The following is a 23124-nucleotide window of genomic DNA, read 5'->3' as shown; positions in this document are numbered from 1 at the left end:
CAGGTATCATGCATATAGAAAAATAACAATGCCATAAAAAAGTGAAATGGCTTGTGTGTTTGATATTGAGTAGGCAGTTACAATTGTCCCCAGTGAGTCAGTCAAACGACACTTGAGTTTTAAGATTGCATGAGTTTAAAGATTGCATACTTGGGAGTCAAGTGGCCATGAAAGTTATTATTTGATGTATCTCAAATACTGTTAGGATAGAAAAAGAAAATATCCTTCTGTTGAGGTACAGTGACAATGAAAGTTCAGGAAGTGATGTTATGCCTCATTGTGATTGTACCATGAGGCACCACTCACTCACTGACAGCAGACTTCTGCAGGGAGCATAAACTTATAAATATGAGTGTAGGTAAGATAGTGTTGACATGTCTAGATCTGTGCACCTGCTGTGGGGCTGTCAGGTTGAAACAAGTAGTAGCAGTGCTAAAAAAAATCCATGTGCCGGAATAATCGTCTCCAGCGGTGTTGTGTAAATTGAGAAGAGATGTGGGCCACGCACCGAACCCTGCGGTACCTCGGTGATCGGTTGATGTGACTGTGACTCTCTTTCCCTCCAAGATACCCTGAATAATCTACCAGTGAGATGGATCTCAAGCCAGAGGGGTGAAGTTCCTGTGATGCCCATTGGACAGGAGTATTTTGTGATTTACTGTACTAAAGGCAGTAGACAGATCCAGTCAAATGAGGACAGACGACCTAGAGGCAGCTCTTTGCAGCCGCAGGGTTTTAGTGACATATAGCATATTTTCTGTGGTGTCCATGTTAAATGATTTATAGAAAACCTGTTAGTTTGGGAAGACCTCTGCTTGGTTGTATGGCCTGTATATATGTGAAATAACTCTTTGAATTAAGTTTACAAGGAGGTTTTCATGCTTGTTTGTGTGTGCATGTGCAGGTTTCTGCGATCTCTGAGTCGCTCCCTGCCTCTATATATGACTTTGGCGTGGATCTTCTCGGTTGCGTTGATAGTCAAGGGTGTGGTTCAGGAGAAGGAGGCTCGTCTGAAGGAGACTGTGAGGATGATGGGATTGAAGAGCTCCACATACTGGCTGAGCTGGGCCATCAGCAGCATGTTGCCCCTCGCTGTCAGCGCCGCACTCCTCACTGTCATTCTCAAGGTGATTAACGCTGATTCACTGCCATTCACAAACATTGCGGTACACTGGATCCAAGATCTGATCTGGAGTACACTGGATCAGAGAGCTTACTCAGCTTTGCACTAGTAGTGGTTCATAAACATTTTAGCCTGTCCTGCTGAAAAGATGAAAACCTGGTTAGACTCGGCTTAAATTCCAAGATAGTCTTAACTGTTTTTTATTAATAGACAGTAATGATCAATTAGTTGCTCAAGCTGGTAAAGCTGGATGCTGTTGCAGCTAGACCAACGTGCTGAGCATGAAAGGCAAAAAACAACAAAAAAAAAACTGTATACCATTATGGGCCTCAAGATGATCGAAAAAGTTTTTAAATAAACAAAATAAGCTTTACATTTTGGTAAAACAACTAAAAATCATCTTAATTTAATTCACCCGCAAACTTCTGAAATTGTACAATTCAATATGTTTAATTGGTTTATCAGTTTATTACACTTTTCATCATGTTTTCATATTTAACACTTTAGACTTGGAGTCAAAAAGGTTGGGAAGCGCCACAGTATACTGGTTACCAAAAAAGATCACCAGTTATTATTTATATACTTTGACAGTTGTTCATTGAACCTGCATCTAAATATAGTAACGACCAGAGGCATAATAAATAAACTGTAATAACCAAATGCAAACTGATTTTTGCTGCTTACTCATTGTTAGTGTAATGTATTGATTGCATATAGTTCATCAGTCTTGATTAGTAGGAACGTAAACATGAAGGCCATGAAGCCTAATGTACTCTGTAAAAACTGTTAACTTTATAATAAAGGACTATTTCTACATTATTAAACCGATAAAAATAGTTTTATTGGTATAAATTAATGTATTTAGGTTAATTCAGTGATGCTAAACAATATATTTGACCTTAATAAAAGCAGTTCAATTAGATGTTTATTTGTTTTCAGTGTGTGCAAATAAACTGTACGTTTACATGCAGTTATCAAAAGGTTATTTTAATCCAGGAATATTCATTTTTCACACGTTTGACAGCAAGTAGCATATGAAAGCAGGTCAATTTAAAATGAGATATTTTTTCTACTATTACAAATATTTTCTTCCGCATCCCAGAAATTGTGTCTGCCTAATATCCCAACTCTCATTTGAACATAATTTTCGCCCTTTTGTTCTTCCTCCAATCCATAATTTTATCATAGAAATTGACCAAGTGCTACCAAAAGCCAACAACTTACATTCACCAACACATAACTGTGAGGTATGTTCCTGAAGCACTTTATCATGAAATTAATGATAGCGATCATTTTATTTATTAATTAGCCAGTCAACCAATGGTGAACCACTGCTCTGTAGTGTCAAAGCTGGTGTCGGATCAAATGGTGCAGTGTTTGTGAATGGACGGTTTTGGTTGGGCAGCGTAACTCTGTGTGGGACCAGCAGGTTCAAGAACATGACAAATGAGCTTATATTCGAGTGCACACACGATTTATTTAGCTCAGTCCACCAGAGCCATGATGCCCACCGCTTATTCAATCACAGATCTGTCTTTTAATCAGCTCTCTCTCTCTATCACTGCTCTTGACAGATGTATTCTCTTCTCTCAGATGAGTTGCTTTTCAATGTGTTTGTAATTATCAGGTTGTATTATTAATGCATCCATGGAAACTCAAATGCAATGTTCATTAGAGGCTCTGAAAAGCTTTCACGCGGTTATGTCCGAATGTCTTCACGCTCCGTAGACGAATCCGTCTTTTGCCTCAGCAACTGTTTGACAATAACAATGTGGCTCCATTATTTTTCTCTCCTCTTCTCCCTCTCTCTCTCTCTTTCTCTCTCTCAGTATGGAAAGGTTCTGCGATACAGCGACCCGTCTGTGATCTTTGTCTTCCTCCTGGTCTTCTGCGTGGCCACTGTCATGCAGTGCTTTTTCATCAGTGTGTTTTTCTCTCGGGCGAATCTGGCAGCCGCCTGTGGTGGCCTCATCTACTTCCTGCTCTACCTGCCTCATGTGCTTTGCTACACCTGGAGGGACGTCATGGGCTTCGGCGCCAAGATCGCCACGGTGAGACATTCAACACACCTCTGCAGCAACCCGGAGGACTCGTGTCCTAATACATCTAATCATCAGATGCTGAAAGCAGATCCAGAGTCAGGAGTTCTGAAAGAAGTGCACTTAATTGTATTGAATGGGCACTTGTAGTGTACTTCAAATCTTACAAGTATATTTGCATATAATGTAATATTAATTAATTAAAAGACCACTTAAGTGACTTAAACAGCAACACTTTCATGACTATTTCTAACACTTAGATACACTTTTTAAAGTGACATTTGTAATAATGTCAAATTAAAAGTTTCACTTTAAATTATTTTAAATCATATTTTAATAATCTGTTGTCGTGTTTTAAAGAAGTACACTTATTTTGATGTGTTGATTAACATACTAAACCCCATGTAAATAACTTGATGATCATTTTAACTAGTGAGTTATTCAGTATTACATTTAATATATTTTAAATGCACTAATTTGGAATTTCGTAATTTCAGATGTTTAATTGCAAATGTTTAAGTACACTTTGACCATATTTCAAAGACAATAGACGTAATTATGAAATTGCATATAAATATGTACTTAAGTCCTACTTAAGTGGGCCAGAAACATTCTAAAGTTGCATTTAATTTATTTTTTAAACTATAATGCATTTTCATTTAATTGCATTTAACATTCAGTTAAGTGTCTGAAAACATTATATTCAGTTCACACTTAAGTATACATTTTTAAAGTATTTTTATGTGTAATAAATACTCTTTTTAAAAGTATGCTAAAGTGTACTTTTTGTTATAAACATTTTTATTATTATTATTATTATTATTATTATTATTTGCCAAAAAACAAAAACAATAAAGAGAAAAAAAAAATGCAAGTATAACAACATTAAGTATATTCTTTTAAACTATATTATTTATTTAAAAAGTACTAATTTTAAAAGAGTGCTACTTCTTTTTTGGACAAAAAAAAATACAACAAAGCCCAAGATCTGCCCAGAATCATGAAACAAAAGAGAAGAAAAATGTGTACTTTTTTTACAAGAATCTGCAGAGTTAGAAATAAGGAGAGAAAAGAATGTGTTATTTGACCTGTGCATTCATTTAATGCGTCACTTACTCACACAGACTGAATGAAGCGCTCAGCTCTTCTTAAGGTACAAATCCACAGGATGAGATTTTGATCTCTTCTGGAGAAGCTCCTCCATTCATCTCCAGTGAGGATGTACATTAGTACAAGAGAGAGAGATAGCGATGACCCACACCTGAAGAGAAGAGCGATGGACGGGCACTTTTGCCCTTTGAGAACTTAAATCCCAAGAAACGAGGCTAGCCTGTTTTCTGTTAATGGAATTATACGCACATCCCATCCAATAAATCGCAATAAGCTTTGTGCTTTGTTACTTTTGATATTAAACAAGTCTCAGATATGTATATATATATACACACACACACACAGAGAGAGAGAGATACTGTTTATTTTGAAATTGTTGATGGCAGTAATGCTGCTGTTTTGATCTCATATTCATACCAGAGTAAAAATGCACATGGCGGGAGAAAAATTTACATTTATATTAATGGCATGGATCAGACGTGTGTCTGACCTCTCCATCTCCGTCTCAACAGAGCCTGCTGTCGTGTGTGGCATTCGGATACGGCTGTGAGAATCTATCCCGTTATGAAGAGCAGGGCATCGGCATTCAGTGGAGCAACATCCGGGTCAGTCCGCAGGAGAACGACCGCTACTCCTTCATCGTCTCCATCTTCATGATGCTGTTCGACGCGTTCATTTACTGGGTTCTCACCTGGTACATCGAGAATGTCTATCCGGGTACGATGCTCTGAAAACATTCATAAAGCTAGAAAACATCTCATATTTATTTTTTTTTCTTGATGATTTGAAATAAAAGTATGTATCATGTGACAAAGGATGTCTTATGTTTACCAAGGCTGCGTTTATTTGATCAAAAATACAGTAAAAAAAGAGAAATATTATTACAGTTTAAATAACAGTTTTCTATGTGAATATATATTAAAATCTAATGTATTTCTGTGATGCGCAGCTGTATTTTCAGCATCATTACTCCAGTCTTCAGTGTCACATGATCCTCAGAAACCATTCTAATATGCTGATTTGCTGCTCAATTTGTTTTTCAGATTGATTACAAATATTTTATAAAATAAATACAAATAAATAAAAAAACTTTTTAAATTAAAAACATTTAATGTAACTTTTGATCATTTCAATGGGCCCTAGTTGAATAATATATAAGTTGAATATAAATAAATAAAATATAAATCGTTAAATAAAAAATCTAATAATTTCAAACAAATTAGTTTCTTCCTTTAAAATTTCTAATTATCCAGAAAAAAAACAAAAAAACTGAAGAATAAAATGTATCATGCTTTCCACAAAAAATATGAAGCAGCACAACTGTTTTCGACATTGATAATAATCAGAAATATTTATTGAGCGGCAAATCAGCATATTAGAATGATTTCTGACAATCAGCTTTGGTCACAGGAATAAATTACATTTTACAATATATTCACATAGAGAACAGCTATTTAAAACTATATTATTTCACAATATTACTGTTTTTACTGTATTTTTGATCAAATAAATGCAGCCTTGGGGAGCAGAAGAGACTCAAAAATGTTTAAAAAATACATTTGAATGCTAGAGTGCATTAGTAATTAATATGCTGGTTCATTATAAAGACCAGACGTGAATCATAGATGTAATCTAGCTCACACCGAAAGTGAAAGAAAAAGCAATCCAGCTCTTCACATGCGAGACTCAAATGTCCATTTAGTGCAAGATACAAACTGTCTGATAAAACTGTAATGCAGTGACAGTGAGATATATGAATATATTATAGTGTAATGCTAATAATAGAGGGGTAAAAGTAATGAAAGGGTGCTTCACAGATACAGTACATTTGTACATTTAATACATTCCTGGCTTTTACTTTCAGACCGTGTATTTTTCCTGATGTGAATAGGTTTCAGTTTTCAAGTCCTGATCATGAGAAATATTCACTTCCATTATGAGTTTGTGATTTCTGTTTCTGGTGCAAGAATCCTGACTAACGTACATGGACTATATATAAAGTATATATTTAGCCAAGTCAAATGTATTTGTACAGCACTTTTCAAGATAAATATTGTTTCAAAGCAGCTTTACAGAAAACCATGATGAATAAACTGTATGTATGTATGTAGATCAAATTGGACGTGCTTAAACACTTGTTTGTGTCTTTCTTTAGGTCAGTATGGCATCCCGAAGCCGTGGTATTTTCCCTTCACGTCCTCGTACTGGTGTGGGACTCCAGTGGGATCTGATGCCCAACCCGACCTGCTTCAAGAGCTGGAGAATCAGAGCGGTAAACAAACACACACACACACATTCTCTCTCACTCTCACTCTCACACTCACACTCACACTCACACTCAACACACACACTCTCACAATCACTCTCTCACACACACACACACACACACACACACACACACACAGCATGCAGATCTGAACAGACAATTCCCCGTCAGAATCCAGCTGAATGAACGTGTGTGCCGCAGGTTACCTGGAAAAGCCTCCGCCTGGAATGAAGCCTGGAGTTTGTATCAGAAACCTGGTGAAGGTCTATAAGACAGGAAATAAACTGGCCGTGGACGGACTCAGTCTGGACTTCTATCAGGATCACATCACCTCGTTTTTAGGACACAACGGAGCCGGAAAAACCACCACCATGTGGGTTACACTTGTCTCATACACCTTGAGCAATAACACGCTAGATGCTTTGAACCCCGTCAAAGTTCAGTTTATTTGGTTGAAATTTCAAACTGTTGTTTTTGGGAACTTGAAATGTCAGTCTGGTTTATGGTGCAGAGTTTTCACAGTTGCTGTGAAGTCAAATGCTATGATGATGACGTATAATTAGCATATTATAGCATTATAAATGTCGTATTGCTTGTCTACTCGGACCATTTTTGGTGTCACTTGCACTGGTAATGCAGGGTTGAATAGACAGTGAAATAAAATAGAATTGAACAAATCTATTTTTCAATATAAGAAAAACAGATAACCTATGGAGTTGTATATTACTTTAAAGTGGAATAAATATGATGAAGGCTCGAAGTTTTTTAATAATATGATATTCTTAAATATCTTCGTAAATTCTTAAAAAGTATGTGTAGAAGTTAAAAAAGACAAAATGGTAGATTATTACTATAGCCCAGAGAATATTTGGACATGCATTGAGATATTTAGACTTGTGACTCAAGTCTATAGTTTATATGTGTGTATATATATATATATAAATAATACTAAAATAACACTGCAATTCTATGCAAGATATGAACTAAGTGGCATAAGGAAGTAGTTGTACACATGAGCGTTTTATGAACAAAAACCTGAAAAATATTAGATGGAAAACTTAAACTTAAAGTTAAAATTAAAAAAAAATGAAACAAAATTTCGAATTTATTAACTTAAAGTATAGCTATAATTTATTTGAAGGAATACAAATACTAACATTAAAACTGAAATAAAAATAAAAAAATTTAAATGATAAAAATATTAATATTAAAAAACAATTAATTAAAAGGATAAAATCAGATAACAAAACGACTAAAATAAAAAAATAATAATGAAAATATGTATGTTATATATGTTTTGCAGGTTGTGTATGCATAGTTTAAACAACTATAAAACATATTAGACTTAAAAATACCTCATTGCATTAGATAGAAAATATGAAAGTGAAATCTACAAACAAATGACGCTGGACTAACTTTTCTGAGACACTTTTTAAATCATGTTTAAGCCGCTTCTCTCACGGTCAGAAAAACAGCAGACAAACACAGATGCAGGTCATCACATTAACTGCAGAGTTTACGAGACTCTTGTCATTTCAGTTTAAACTATGTATTTGCATCGTTGCATTCATCGTGTGAATCATTTTAATTGAAACGGGTGCTTGTGTTATATTTCTTAAAACGTAATAAATTATGTTTTTTTTTTTGTGCAACGCATGCATGCATTTTTAATTGTAACTTAAGTGCCACTGTATATATTATGCACACACTTAATACAGTTCTACAGAATGCAAAGTAAAAAGCGGCATGCGGTGTCTAAACATGAAATCTCCCATACATTAGAGGCTTTAAAGCTCATGTTTATTTTCATTTATGTTCACCAGGTCGATACTGACGGGTCTTTTCGCTCCCACCTCGGGTACGGCTTACGTTAACGGCTACGACATCCGCAGCGACATGGACACCATCAGGACTCACCTGGGAATGTGTCCACAACACAACGTCCTCTTCAACGAGTAAAACCTCCTCCACAAACACAGACACACATAAGAGGAAACAGATTCAGTGTTGCATTTGTTCAGGATCTGAATACTGGAGCATCTGAACTCTGAAAAATCTGACAACAAGGTTTGACAGCTAATGCCAGAGTTCACCAAAATGTTCTTTCAAAACAAATACTTCAAAAAAAAAACTGGAGGTAATCACAGTTCAACTCCAAAATGGTTTTGCATGCAAAAAAGATTTTTCAGCGATGAAATGATCTCGAGTTCAGTTTTATTCTACGACTGAGGCATTAATCTCTCACAATTCATACATATGCATGAGAAACACAGGATATGCATCATGCATAACAAAGAATGTTAGCTTTCTTCACGTGAATATTTTAGTTAACCTGTGGATGTGAATATCTTTACCCAACTAATAGCCCGTGTCATTATTGTTAACAAAAACTATTAATAATTATTTAATTGAAATAAAGCGGACATAAAATACAAATAAAATATAGATAACCTAAACTTAGAAAACCTAAATGAAAATTAGAAATGTTACTTTGACAGCTAACTTAAATGATTTGAAGTGCTAAAATTATAATATTAAAATAAATAAAATTAAATAAAATTAAAAATAAATGTAAAAAAGCTAAACGTAAATATATATTTTTTTAAACTTATAAAAATGATAAAAGCACATACAATTACTAAAACTTAAACTTAAATGAAAACTGAATAAAAGCTAACTAAAATATTAATACATATTATAATAATATATGAATAATATTAAATAATGCTGAAATCTTGCGCAAGATATGAAATCAGTGACATAAGATATTAGTTGTACACATGAGTGTTTTATGAACAAATACCTGAAAACTCATCTCCTTTAAATATAAAATACAAAAATAAATATTAGAAGACAAATTTAATCTTAAAATAAAATTAGAAATTTTACCTTGACAGGTAACTTAAATTATTTGAAGTGTTAAAATGACTAGAATTAAAACTGAAATATAAAGATACATAGAAATATAAACAACTGAACATAAATAATAGAAATGAATAAATAATAGAAATAATAATAAAATAGAAAAAAGCAAAAACATGACAAAAACACATAACACAAATTAAAATTAAAACAGAAAATATGAAAATAAATGCTACTGTAGTTCAAAAATATTACTAAACACAAATAGCATATAAATTATACTAAAATAATACCGAAATCAGTAAGAAAGTAGTTCTATACAAGAAAAAACCTGAAAACTCATCTGTTCTCCTCTCCTGTTTATGACTATATATTCTATATTTCTGCACAAGTATGTGTGACTATTGCATATGTTCTGTCTGTGTGTATATAAGTTATCATCTGTTCATGTGTGTATGTTGTTTGTTTCAGCCTGACAGTGGAAGAGCACATTTATTTCTACGCTCGTCTGAAGGGTCGGAGCTCTAAAGAGGTGCAGAAGGAGATTGATCAGATGATTCGAGACGTGGGTTTGCCTCACAAACGCAAAGACCTCGTCAAGAACCTCTCAGGTGTGTTTGCATCAGCAGCGCCCATCAGTGTTGGGGAAGTTACTTTTAAAAGTAACAAAAAGTAATCTGATTACGTAACTCGCGCTACTTGTAATGTGTTACCCCCAACACTGGCGCTCTGTTCGCACTCTTTCTGTGGAGATTTGCCAGCTGTCTGCTGTCTGTGTGCAGGTGGGATGCAGAGGAAGCTGTCGGTCGCCATCGCGTTCGTGGGAGGATCCAATGTTGTGATTCTGGACGAGCCGACAGCGGGAGTCGATCCGTATGCGCGCAGAGGCATCTGGGAGCTGCTGCTCAAATACAAAACAGGTGAGAGAAATTAACCTGTGCACAGAAAGTGGAGGGATTGTTGCATTGCATCGGGGCATAAATAATGTGCAATTAACAACAAACTGTAGTCCAGGAATCTTGCATATGAGTGACTTAAGGTGCAGTCACACTGGGACAGACATTTCATTTTTTCCCAAAGTTTAAAAAGTTAGGTGCACAATTAAAAAAAATAAATAAATAAATAGTGATGCAGTGAAAATGTATTTATATTCTCAGTAAAGGGATAAAAGGAGACATTTAAAACAAAACGATTTGATGTATTATAAAACAAAAAGTACGGTTACACTTTATTTTAAGGTGTTCTTGTTACAGTGTAATTATACATATAAGTACTGAGTAATATTAATTAACTACATGTATTTACTATATGGTTAGGTTTATGTTTAGGGTTACGTGCATGTTATTATGCATAATTAATTGTTATTATAATAGTAAGTACATGTAACGTGTAACAAGTACACCTTAAAATAAAGTGTTACCAAAAGTACTTTAGGTTTTTGAATATTTCTGCTTTAAACTGTATTTAATAATCATGTAATTAATCATAGGCCTACTTTAAACTGTATATATTACCATTGCCGTTTATTCAAAAAGATGAGGGAGATTAAATATGCACTCTTACAACAAGTCACAACATACTGCAATATTAACATTATAAAGTAAATAATGTCTTTATTCATCGACAGTGGATCATAAGCAGTCTGTTGGCAGAAGTGTGCATTATTCATTAATTGTGAATTGCTCTGAAAGAACATGCGATAGTGTCGTTGTTGTAAACGTGCAGCACACACATTTATTTAATTCAGTCAGTCATAGACTTTAGAAGTTTATTAATCATTACAAGATTTACAAGTTTATAAATGCTGCGATGCATGAAGCACAACTCACTCAGAAATCACATTCAAAGCGCAGCATGGGGAACTTTTCCATCCTCACACGAAAGTCGCTATCGCACGGATTCCTATAGAAATGACTGATTTTGCTCACAAAATTTCTCAGAGCAACACTGGATGTTACGGCACCTTTAGCTGTGGCTCGTAGATGTTGGATGTTCCTGTTGCACAGCTGGTAGGTCATGAGGTCAGTTACCAGGGATGCACGTTTACATTCATGCATTAAAGTCCCCATGAAATCAAAATTTAAGTTTTTTGGGTGTTAGTATCAATATGTTAGTCTTAAGGTTATCTATAAGGCAGTGTGCTCCAAAATAGTGACACAATTCGCATTTAGAAGATATAAGCATTCAAAGCTTGCAGTTTGTCACTTCCGCCAAAACGGCTCAATGATTTTTTTGACGTCACATCTTCTGACCAATCAAACGCTCTCTAGAAGCCGAAGCCTACAATGTAGGCGAGAGGGAACGATTGAGATAGTGTAAATATGCTTTTGATTGGGGCAAATGAGGTCTGGTTTCACGTTGCTTCACGCGAACCGTGGCAGCGAGCAAAGTCTGATCCGGACTTTGGCTCCGGTCCAGAGACGCGATCGCATGGAGGTGATCATGCGCGAGTGGGCATATATTAAACACTTTTAAAACTACACAGCCTCAGCATAATTATGATCACTATTTTGTTTCTACTAAGAGTTTCATATTGAATCTAGGGGGTAGTCTATTAGACTGTGGCTGTCAAATGCGGCTTTACCGAGCTCAACGGCTCTGACCCGTGCAGATATAAACAAAACGCTATTGGCTAATTGAAAAAGGGGGCGTGGCTGCTCGATATGTCCCGCCCTGTCTTCCTGTTTCAGTTGAATTTACGTCACCACATAGAATAACGCTGCGTGTTTCAAGGCACTTCAGGGGACCTTTAAGCAGACAAAGTGGTCAGAGAGACAACAACATCCTTGTTTTTCACCCATCTAGAATCTCCGAATCTCACTCTCAGCCACATGAGCTTGGATCTGCTGCAGAAATTTGGCAGCCCTTTCCATCTCAGGCCAGAGAACATGGTGATCAATGGTATCAAAGGTTCTGGCAGGTCGATAAAAGCAATGAGCCGGTCTGAATCGTTTCTGAAGGTGCTCTGTAGGATTTATGGGGTTAAAGCGCTGGAGCAGAACATCGTGACTCTCTCAGTAGCTTGTCCGAGATGCCACAACTGCTTCTGCCTGTCACGCTTTCGCTTATGAATTGTGACAGTGCTCTTTCCGGTTTTGAGCAATGATTTGGTTCCTACACGCTGTGAAGGTGAAGACTTTGTGCAGAAGGTCCTCAGGCCTGCACTCTTGTCGTTCTTATGTCCTGCAGAGTTCGGCTCTGAGCTGCTCCAGCAAACTTAGGAAGTGTTTAGTGATCCTGTAGACCTAGATTAGCTGGTTCAGGAGTGTTTGATTAGGGTTGGAGTTAAACTCTGCGAGATCACAGGTAACAAGGGACGTCCTCGGAGCTTTCTGGTAAGGTTCTCTCAAACGTTCTTCCAGTGACGTTAATAGAAGGAGTTACCTGGGCTTTACTAATGTTCTCAAAACGTTAGCAAATAAACATTATTTATACACTGTTCATGGCACGTTATATTTCTGAAAGGATTTGGTTGGAATTTCATTTAACATTTTTTTTTTTAAATGTTACTATTTGTTTCAGAATGTTCAGAGAACATTCAAAAGTAACATTCCCTTAATGTTTGCATAACCAAAATAGAACGTTATGATCACAGTGAAGCTCTAAGACCAGAATGCAATGTGGTAATGGCAGAAATTGACATTTTTGAGACACTTGAGAGGTTTTTGTAGTGCAGTGGTTTTCATGCATCAGCTATTCTTCTAAAGTTCGTACTTAAAGGGATAGTTTCCCCAAACATTTACTCACCTTCAAGTTGTTTCAAACCTGTATTAGCATTGTTTTTCTTCTTCTGTTGAACACAAAAGAGGATATTTTGAAGAATTTTGGTAACCAAACAGTTGACGGCAGCCATTGACTTCCAAAAAAAAAATACTATGGAACTCAATGGCTGCCGTCAACTACTTCGGTTACACACATTCTTCAAAATATCTTTGTGTGTAGTTGCATAATACGATGTTATTATATTATATTAAGATTGATTCTTCTTGAATATGAAGTCATTTTGCCTAACATAATGTAACTAAAAATAATTTTCCAATAGAATATGATACTTACTCATGAATTAGCATGGATACATTTTAAATGTAATTGACATTCAGAAACTGTGTTTGAATAAATAAATAAAAAACATAAATAGATTATATTTATTTATTATGATACCGTTGCATAAAGCAATATATACTATATAGCAAATCCCAACTGCTTAGTTGCTTGTAAATGTCACTATGTTATCATCCAGCTGCTTTGAAACATTGTGTATTGTGAAAAGCGCTATACAAATAAATTTGATTGATTGGACTTGATTGATTTAATTTGACATGCGGATGGATGATGCACACAGAGACGTGCTGTTTAGATCGGGTTCGTGTTGAAGAGCTGCTAACAACTCATTCATTCACATAATGCTCTCTCTCTCTTAAAATCTAAACAAGTGTAAATGTCAGCATGCTGTATGTCTAAAGGATTGAGTCTGTCAGATAAAGCAAGAGCTTTTCGATGCAATTCAGTCAGTGATGTTATTCTCTGTTCTTACCGACTTTTCACTTGACTTTTTGGTATTGTTATAACACTGTTCTGCAGTGTTTCTTACTTCACTATCTTTGTTCTGTTGTGTTTATTTGTCTTGTCCTTTGTGATTAATGTCTTACGTCCCGTACTTCTGAGATGTCAGCATTAAACTCTGCTGCACTGTGCAGCTTGTTAAATCCGTTATAACAATATCACACGTTTAATTTATAATTATTGTCAATACTAATAAGTCCTGCGGTCCTCCGGGGACTGAACTCGCATATTCAGCCCATTTCAGCTGGATAGCGTGTGTAATTAGAGAGCAGCTGATGATTGTTTGATTAGTGCAGCCGATTATTGTCTGATTAATAATTTGGGAAAATTAAATGATGTGCACTAGTGCAGTTAATTGGGCCGAGAATGGCCTTTTGATGTTTATGTAGTTTTCTACTCTGAAAAAAAAATGGTGTAGAAACAAATTTAAATCTGAAAATGCTAGTAAATTTCACAAATTACAAAGAAATTACAAAAAAAACATGTTGGATTAAATGTGAAATTTTGAAGTAGAAAGACTGAAATAGTATTTTCATGTAAAAAAAAAATCAATCAGCAATCTTCATTTTTACTTTGAACCCACACACACACACACTTTTTTTTTTTTTTTTTTAAGTACAGTATAAACTAACCCCATATTTTAGTAGAGCAGAGATATTCAAGCTATGTGTGTAAAATGAATTAAAAAGTAATGGAGATCTGTTGTGTTTTCAGATTTTAAAGCATTGCTAATACAAGACATTTACATTTAGAGATCACATTGATGTATTGTGTTCCATTCGATTTATTCTTCTTGCGGAAACCCTGTACATACAGCTCTGCGACAAAGAGTTAAACACGTTTTCCATTTCAAAGCTTTGTTTTTATAGTCAACAGACACTCATCGTGTCCAGATCGCTGCTTTACAGCGTCCAACATCAGCGTCTCTCAATATAAACGCGAGTTTCTCTGCCAGGTTTGACGTCTGCCTTTGGGAAGCGCAGATGCATGATATTTCATGATATTTCTGCTCTCGGCAAGTCAAAGGACAGACGCCTTGAACTCCCACTGCCTCGTCACACAGGCAGAGCAGAAATAATGCCGGCGCTGAGCCCCGCGGGTGTCTGGCTTCAGCGGGAGCTCCGGCGAATACAAAACACTTTTTCTATACAGGCAGAGAAAGAGTGAGATATAAAGGCATCTATATATAGAGCATGCTGTTTTCCAGTGCACCTGCACTTCAAACACGTCCTATCCCATGCAAATGAGCACGAGCCCTTCAGAAATGCACGCTCGCTGCTGAACTTTGATGTTTTTTCTCTTCCAGGTCGTACCATCATCCTGTCGACGCATCACATGGATGAAGCGGATATTCTGGGCGATCGTATCGCCATCATCTCGCACGGCCGCGTCTGCTGCTGCGGCTCCTCGCTCTTCCTCAAGAAGACGTACGGTAGAGGCTATTACCTGACGATCGCGCGGGCCAATCAGGAGCGAGTCATGGCACAACGAGCCCCAGCGATTAAAGAGGTGAACTAGCCCTGACAACACTCAAAAATCAGTCAACCGTTTGTTCAGTTTACTTTATTTGTACCCTTAGTTGAATTAGGTTGCAGTGAACAAGTTCAGGCCTTCTACACACAACACAAACAATAAAATAGACAAACACACAAAAAAATATATATATTCATATCATATTCAATGATATTCATTGTTTTTTAGAGTATTATTTATATATTATTATAGTATTTATTAATACTCTGAATTAGCTTTTTTATATTTTCAGTTTTCATTGTAAGCTTTAAGTTATAGTAATGTATTATTATTTATTATTAAACTTATTTCATTTCTGATTTTCATTTGTTATCAGATAGTTATATTTGAATTTATTTTAGCTTTATTTCAATTAACTTTTTTGTCATTTTATTTAAAAATAACAACACTGGTAATATTTACAACAGAGGTGTCCAACTGTTTTATTAAGGGCCAAAAATTATACTTTACTGAGGGCCACTTATTGTGGGCCAAACATTTTGAATTATATCCAACTCTAATATGTGACCCTGGACCACAAAACCAGTCATAAGGGTCAATTTTTCGAAATTGATATTTATACATCACCTGAAAGCTGAATAAATAAGCTTTCCATTGATGTATGGTTTGTTAGGATCGAGACAATATTTGGTCAAGATACAACTATTTGAAAATCTGGAATCTGAGGGTGCAAAAAAATCTAAATATTGAGAAAATCATCTTTAAAGTTGTCCAAATTAAGTTTTTAGCAATGCATATTACTACTCAAAAATTTAGTTTTGATATATTTACAGTAGGAAATTTACAAAATATCTTCATGGAACATGATCTTTACTTAATATCCTAATGATTTTTGGCATAAAAGAAAAATCAATCATTTTGACCCATACAATGTATTGTTGGCTATTGCTACAAATATACCCCAGCGACTTAAGCCTGCTTTTGTGCTCCAGGGTCACATATATTAAAATGTGCACTTTTTATCAACTTGACCTATTTTTGGTACATTTCAATAATAAAATATATATATATAGAAATTAAGATATGCTTCAATACCACTTTTTGGGCCCTGATGTGGGCATATCGGATTTATCATATTAAGAAATTACAAGATATGCACAATTTTTAAACCTCAAAGGGGATTAATTTAAAGGCACTGCTGTTCCTAGAGTGTTTTACCTTGTAAAATGTCAAAAACAGCTAAACAACACTGTCAGGTAAAACTAGTTGAACTAGTTGACTAGTTATCTCCCATCCCTACTAGCAACCATGTGGTTAAAGTTTTTAACTTTGCCTTCCATATTTATTTGTGTGTGTGTCCGACAGTGTGATAAATTCAGCGTGGATGAAGGAATCTGCAGTGACAGCATCAGCAGTCTGGATCCGCCAGGTTCACAGCTCACTCGCTCTCTAATGAACACACTCACAGTGTCATTATGCAACTGTATAAATGTATTTTTCTGTTCCTCCTGATCAGACGTGGCGGATCTGAGTCGACTGGTGCGGCGGCACGTGCCGGAGGCCGAGTTTCTGGAGGTCGTAGGTCAAGAGCTGGTGTACGTGCTGCCGTATACAGGCGCCACAAACGGCAGCTTTGCGTCCCTCTTTAAAGAGCTGGATCTGGAGAAGAGCGCTCTGGGCATCACCAGCTACGGGATATCAGACACTAGTCTGGAGGAGGTACACATCGGGTCACATCGGTGACATTTACACTTGTGGCCCATTGTGTTTCTACCACTTTACACCAATGCATCGGTTTGCGTTTCACATTTGGCTTTGATGAGCAAATGCAGAGCTGCAGATAGTTAGCTGCAGATCAATGCATCACACCGACTATTGATTGATCAAAATCATTAAAGGTCTTATTAAATTGTGCATAACCTGAATTAACATTAATGACCGCATCCCTCTATTTTACTCTAAACACATCAATTACATGGCATTTTCAGTTCACTTCATCGAAAGGCTGATACCAAATAGACCAGTAAACCAGTCTGTTTAGTTGAACTTATTTAGGAATTTTATATAATATTAATTTTCAGTGTCACAGATGCAGAAAATAAAAACCATATATATATATATATATATATATATATGATTGATTGATTGATTGATTGATTGATTGATTGATTGATTGATTGATTGATTGATTGATTGATTGATTTGTGGAAAACCATGATGCATTTTATTTTCATGATTCTAAGAGTTCAAAAGAACAGCATTTATTCAAAAAGGAATTATTGTGTAACATTATCATTTATTTACTGTCACTTTTGATCAATTTCATGTGTCTTTGCTGAAAAAAAGTATTAATTTCTTAAAAAGTAAATTAAATCTTATTTTTTATTTTTATTTTTTTGTATTGAAACTGCAACTTTTCCAGCTGAAGCTGTGGAGTAACACAATTTCCTGGTGTTTAATTTCACAGATTTTTCTGAAGGTGGCTGAAGACACGGGTGTTGACGTGGAGTCCCATGGTAACCTCATATATATTAATATTCATTTCATTTTACACTTTAATATAAAGTATCACCATCTCAAAAGTTTATATAAGATGCTTGAAAATCCATATGACAAGTTACTGATATGAAATGTCATTTTAAAAGGAGTACATCTCTCTTTAATAATAATAATAATAATATACTCTTTAATATAGTTTATACATTACTTTATTGTTTCTGTTTTTACCAGTCGTATTTTAGGCCATTTTAGGGTTCCTCTCTTTAACTGTTGCTGCATCTATGTAAATGATGCTGACGCTTTGCAAAGCTGGACTACATGGTGACAGTTTCATAAAACAACTGCACTGAAATGTGCCACTCAAGCTGTTAAATTTAGATTAAAATGTTCAGGGATCTTGTTAAATGTAAACCTGGACCTCTCCTTTCTAACAGTGGGAACCTTTAGAAGGATATTCGGTTTATTTTAAGGGCCTTACGGTTTGTCTTTGATAAGAACAGGCGACTCAAATAAGGGCTCAGATGAAGTGTTGCAATTGTACTCTCCTGTCTCACCTCAGAGTGTGTGTGATCGTGTGTATAAGTGGGTTAATGCGTGCGCAGATAAGAACAGGCCAGATGAATAAGCTGAAAGTATCACACTCCTCCAGAATAACCTCTGTTGTGTGTGTGTGTGTGTGTGTGTGAGTGTGTGTTAATGTCTCACAGATAAGAAAGAAAATCTTAAACAAAAGCGCAGAAGCAGCTCAAGGATATCAGGAATACAGACTATCAGCTCAGCACTGGAAGGCAAAGATGCAAACGCTGTGAAAAATGGTGCGCTCAAACGTAAACTGACACATATATCCACTGTACGCTTATATGTGTATGGAAATAAACATACTGGCCCATTCGTTTACAAGCTGATCTTTTGAAAAATTCAACTGATACTGAGAAAATAATGGCTTTGTATCATATCACTGCTCTGTATTTTTTCCTCCTTGTTTTGAAACAGATGCAAAGGTTAGATTCACTAGTCGCGTGGAGGGTAAGTCAAAGTTCTTCCTTGTTTCCAACACTAAACATGTAATAGTAAGCCAGCTGTATGAGTGAGCTAGCTGTAGTGATAAGGCAGCTTTAATAATTATGGTTACTGTAAGCTGTAATAGTGAGGTGACTGTGAAAGTGAGTTATCTGTAACTACCGTTGAACAGTTTAGCTGTGCTACAGTATTGTGGTACTCTAGTTTCAGGCTAATGATACAGTATTTTCACAACAGTAATTTTGTAATGTATGGATGTAAATATCCAGCGCTTAAACTGAACTTGAATGTAACAATGAAGTGCTGTAACTGTGGTAGCTAAAATAATTGAGGCAGCTATTACTGTATAGTTGAGTCAACTCATAGTTAAGATAGCTGTAACAGTGATTCATTTGTAACAGTGAGGTGGCTTTAAAAGTAAAGTAGCTGTAACTGTGCGGTATATGAAGTAGCTGAGGCTGGTGTAATAGTTAAGGTAGCTGTAACAGTGTGACTGCTGTAACAGTGTGGTAGCAAATATATTTGAAGCAGGTGTAAAAGTTGAGTCAGTTGTAACAGTTAATGTAGCTGTAACAATGCGGCACTGTAACAGTAAGACGGCTGTAAAAGTTAAGTTAGATGTGTAACAGTGAGGCAGCTGTAACAGTGTGGTAGCAAATATATTTGAAGCAGGTGTAAAAGTTGAGTCAGTTGTAACAGTTGATGTAGCTGTAACAATGAGGCACTGTGACAGTAAGGTGGCTGTAACAGTTAAGTTAGCTGTGTAACAGTGAGGCGGCTGTTACAATGTGGTAGCAAATATATTTGAAGCAGATGTAATAGTTGAATCAGTTGTAACAGTGAAGCCGCTGTAACAATGAGGAACTGTAACAGTGTGGCAGTTATAACTGTGGGGTCGATTAAGTACTTCAGACAGCTGTAATAGTTAAGGTAGCTATATAAGTGAGGCAGCTGTAACAGTAAAGGTGGCTGTAACAGTGAGGCAGATGAAGTACTTGAGGCAGCTATAATAGTTAAGGTGGCTGTAACAGTGAGGTAGCTATAATAGTTAAGTAAGCTGTAATATTTCAGACTGTAGTAGTTAAGCACTGTGTGAGACTGTTGTTTATGTTACAGACACCCAGCGGCCCATGTGTGCGAATGGCAAAGGGTCGTACGTCATCATGGCTTGGTCACTGATCAAACAGCAGTTTTTAGCTCTTTTTATCAAACGTTTCCACCATGCCCGCAGAAGCCGGAGGGGAATCATCGCTCAGGTAAAACCATCAGACACATAAAATACCCCGTAAAAACCCTCTTGCACTCGTTTTGCTCCTTCAAGTAAATCTCTCTCTCTATTTTACATTCTGTAGCTGTGTGAATTTAATAGGTTTAGGCAGGTCTGAGCTGCAGCATGAATCCAAGCAAAACTGTTTAGCACCAAATGCACTGGCCCATCAAAAACAAAAACGCTTGTCTGTGAGCTCATGAACATGTTCTTTAGCAAAGCATGAGCTCAATGTGTTTGAGCTCAGGAACTGAACGAGTTGTGGTTCAAATTGCGGTTGAAGACTTCCTACAATGCTTGCATTTATTAAACACACATATAGCCTGTCGAGAAGGAATATATGTATACAAGTGATTGCATGGACACCAGAATTGAGCTTTCTGTGATCTGTGCCAAAAAACTGCTGCAAATTTATATCTGTTACTGCAGGGTTTATAAAGGCCGTATGTACAGTATGTCATTACAGGCCATGTAATGTTCTCAGCTCTTGGTCAAATAGCCACCATCATTGTGCATATTTTTCATTTTTTCATATTGGCTGATGCTCGTCACCCTGGTTCTCTCAGGGGAAAGATGTTCCATTGTTTTCTCTTTCATTATTCCCGATGCGTTCTCCGTCTCCGGCACATTTACATTTTCCTCAGTGTAAACAGAGAGTGTTTGAATTGGGTGTTTGAATTAATTGGACAATCACGGAGTGTAATTAATCAGCTGGAGTGAAGCCGTGTCGTCGACTCCTATGCAGCCTGTCTCTCCCTCGCAGGTTTTGTGTGCACTGGTTTTGCTCCGTCTGTCAGCGGAGGGATGGAATGAAAGGAGAACATTTGGAGAGATATCAGAGTGGAAGAATAGAGAGAAATTAATTATGCTGGGAATGAAGGGTGACAGTGCCAATTTTTGAAAGTGTTTAATCGAACCCTTTTACACATTTAACTAAGCCAACACAAGCACATGACACTCATCTGCCAGAGAGAGAGAGGGAGAAAGAGAGAGGGGCAATGTGTTAAAAACTCGAGCCACTTTGACACATGGTGTTTCAGTACAAACCTGCATCTTGTTCACTAAGCGCCCTCAATCCATTTGCTTAAATAGCACTTTGCCTTAAACATTCAATAAGTGCATCTCGATGAACTTCACTTTTAAACCTGTATTCTGTTAGATTATGAATGCCAGACAGTTAAACTCCCTTAAATGCATATGTATTGATCTGGAGCTTCAGCCCTGGATGTATGGAGCTCCACAGAATACCTTCTATAGGTACACACACACGTTAACTTGGTTAAATGTGGCACAATATGATTGATTGATTGATTGATTGATTGATGCATTAAATTGATCAAAATGACAGTAAAGACATTTATAATGTTACAAAAGTTTTCTATTTTAAAGAAATGCTGTTCTTTTGAACTTTCTATTAATCTGTGAATCCTGAAAAATAAAGTGTATCACGGTTTTCACAGAAGTATGAAGCAGCACAACTGTTTTCAACATTGATAATAATCAGAAATGTTTCTTGAGCAGCATATCAGTACTGTATATTAGAATGATTTCTCAAGATCATGTGACACTCAAGACTGGAGTAATGATGCTGAAAATTCAGCTTTGATCACAGAAATAAATTATATGTGACCCTGGGGCACAAAACCAGTATTAAGTCGCTGGGGTATATTTTTAGCAATAGCCAAAAAAACATTGTATGGGTCAAAATTATCGATTTTTCTTTTATGCCAAAAATCATTAGGATATTATGTAAAGATCATGTTCCATGAAGATATTTTGTAAATTTCCTACTGTAAATATATCAAAACTTAATTTTTGATTAGTAATATGCATTGCTAAGAACTTAATTTGGACAACTTTAAAGGAGATGTTCTTAGTATTTCGATTTTTTTGCACCCTCAGATTCCAGATTTTCAAATAGTTGTATCTCGGCCAAATATTGTCCTAACAAACCATACATCAGTGGAAAGCTCATTTATTCAGCTTTCAGATGATGTATACATCTCAATTTCAAAAAAATTGACCCTTATGACTGGTTTTGTGGTCCAGGGTCACATATATTGACATATAAAACTGTTATTTTAAATTATAAAATGTCACTGTATTTTACTGTATAGTTGTTCAAATAAATGCAGCCTTGCTGAGCAGAAGAGACTTCTTTCAAAAACATAAAAAAATATTTGTTTGTACAGTAGTGTACATATAAAGCTAATTATAATGACTACACGAGACACACTCATTTCCTTTGTCAATAACGCGTCTTGTGTGTATGTTGTAGTTTTGATGATCCTGCTGTAGATCAGGTGGAGAGAGTGACGAATGCTCTGCTCAGTTCACCAGGATTTGGGACGCGCTGCATGAGAACCAACCCCATACCGTGAGCAACACACACACACACGCGCGCGCACACACACACACACACACACACACACACACACACACACAGGTGTAGCAGCTGACTGTGTGTTTCCTGTTCCTCCTTCAGTAAATTACCGTGTAACCCGGTGGGAGGCAATATTTGGTTCACTCCGGCAGTGGATCCATCCATCACTGAGATCTTTGAGAAGGGGAACTGGAGCATGGAGAACCCATCGCCAGACTGCCAGTGCAGCACACCGCAGCGCAGCTTCATGCTCCCAGACTGCCCGCTCGGAGCCGGCGGTTTACCGCCACCGCAGGTCAGACACACACACTATCACACATTGGTGAATGGCCACTGGCCGAAGTCGCATTCAGTTGCCAATTATTGCCTGCACATTGCTGATGCAGCTTTATGCCAATGGCTTCTGCTTTATTTTGGCCAACTGCAATAGTGTTGCTTTGAATTTTCAGTTTTGGGTGAACTATCCCTTTAACCAATAACACGTAGGTTAATTTTAACTAATGCATTAAAACCCTCTTT

At 36.4% G+C, this 23124-nt stretch overlaps 1 protein-coding gene across 1 annotated transcript in view; it reads left to right on the top strand.

The window, feature by feature from the left end:
* LOC107693596 (ATP-binding cassette sub-family A member 1) overlaps positions 1–22900 on the top strand; it is a gene marked incomplete at its 3' end in the record, with an annotated part of 79802 nt that extends 56902 nt beyond the window's left edge. The window contains exons 15-31 of the mRNA XM_016493044.1: positions 2953–3174; positions 4785–4989; positions 6428–6544; positions 6740–6911; positions 8362–8493; positions 9872–10011; positions 10183–10320; positions 15270–15472; positions 16802–16865; positions 16953–17155; positions 17904–17952; positions 18643–18762; positions 18929–18961; positions 20072–20211; positions 21382–21479; positions 22501–22599; positions 22708–22900. Coding sequence (XP_016348530.1) covers positions 2953–3174; positions 4785–4989; positions 6428–6544; positions 6740–6911; positions 8362–8493; positions 9872–10011; positions 10183–10320; positions 15270–15472; positions 16802–16865; positions 16953–17155; positions 17904–17952; positions 18643–18762; positions 18929–18961; positions 20072–20211; positions 21382–21479; positions 22501–22599; positions 22708–22900 — 2328 coding nt within the window. The remainder of the gene's footprint in view (positions 1–2952; positions 3175–4784; positions 4990–6427; positions 6545–6739; positions 6912–8361; positions 8494–9871; positions 10012–10182; positions 10321–15269; positions 15473–16801; positions 16866–16952; positions 17156–17903; positions 17953–18642; positions 18763–18928; positions 18962–20071; positions 20212–21381; positions 21480–22500; positions 22600–22707) is intronic.
* Positions 22901–23124: the final 224 nt, after the last annotated feature.

The sequence above is a fragment of the Sinocyclocheilus anshuiensis genome, unplaced genomic scaffold (genome assembly GCF_001515605.1).
Source record: "Sinocyclocheilus anshuiensis isolate Anshui unplaced genomic scaffold, SAMN03320099.WGS_v1.1 scaffold1678, whole genome shotgun sequence".
NCBI lineage: Eukaryota > Metazoa > Chordata > Actinopteri > Cypriniformes > Cyprinidae > Sinocyclocheilus > Sinocyclocheilus anshuiensis.
Note: the sequence above shows the minus strand (reverse complement) of the source record. Positions and strands in the feature narration are given on the sequence as shown.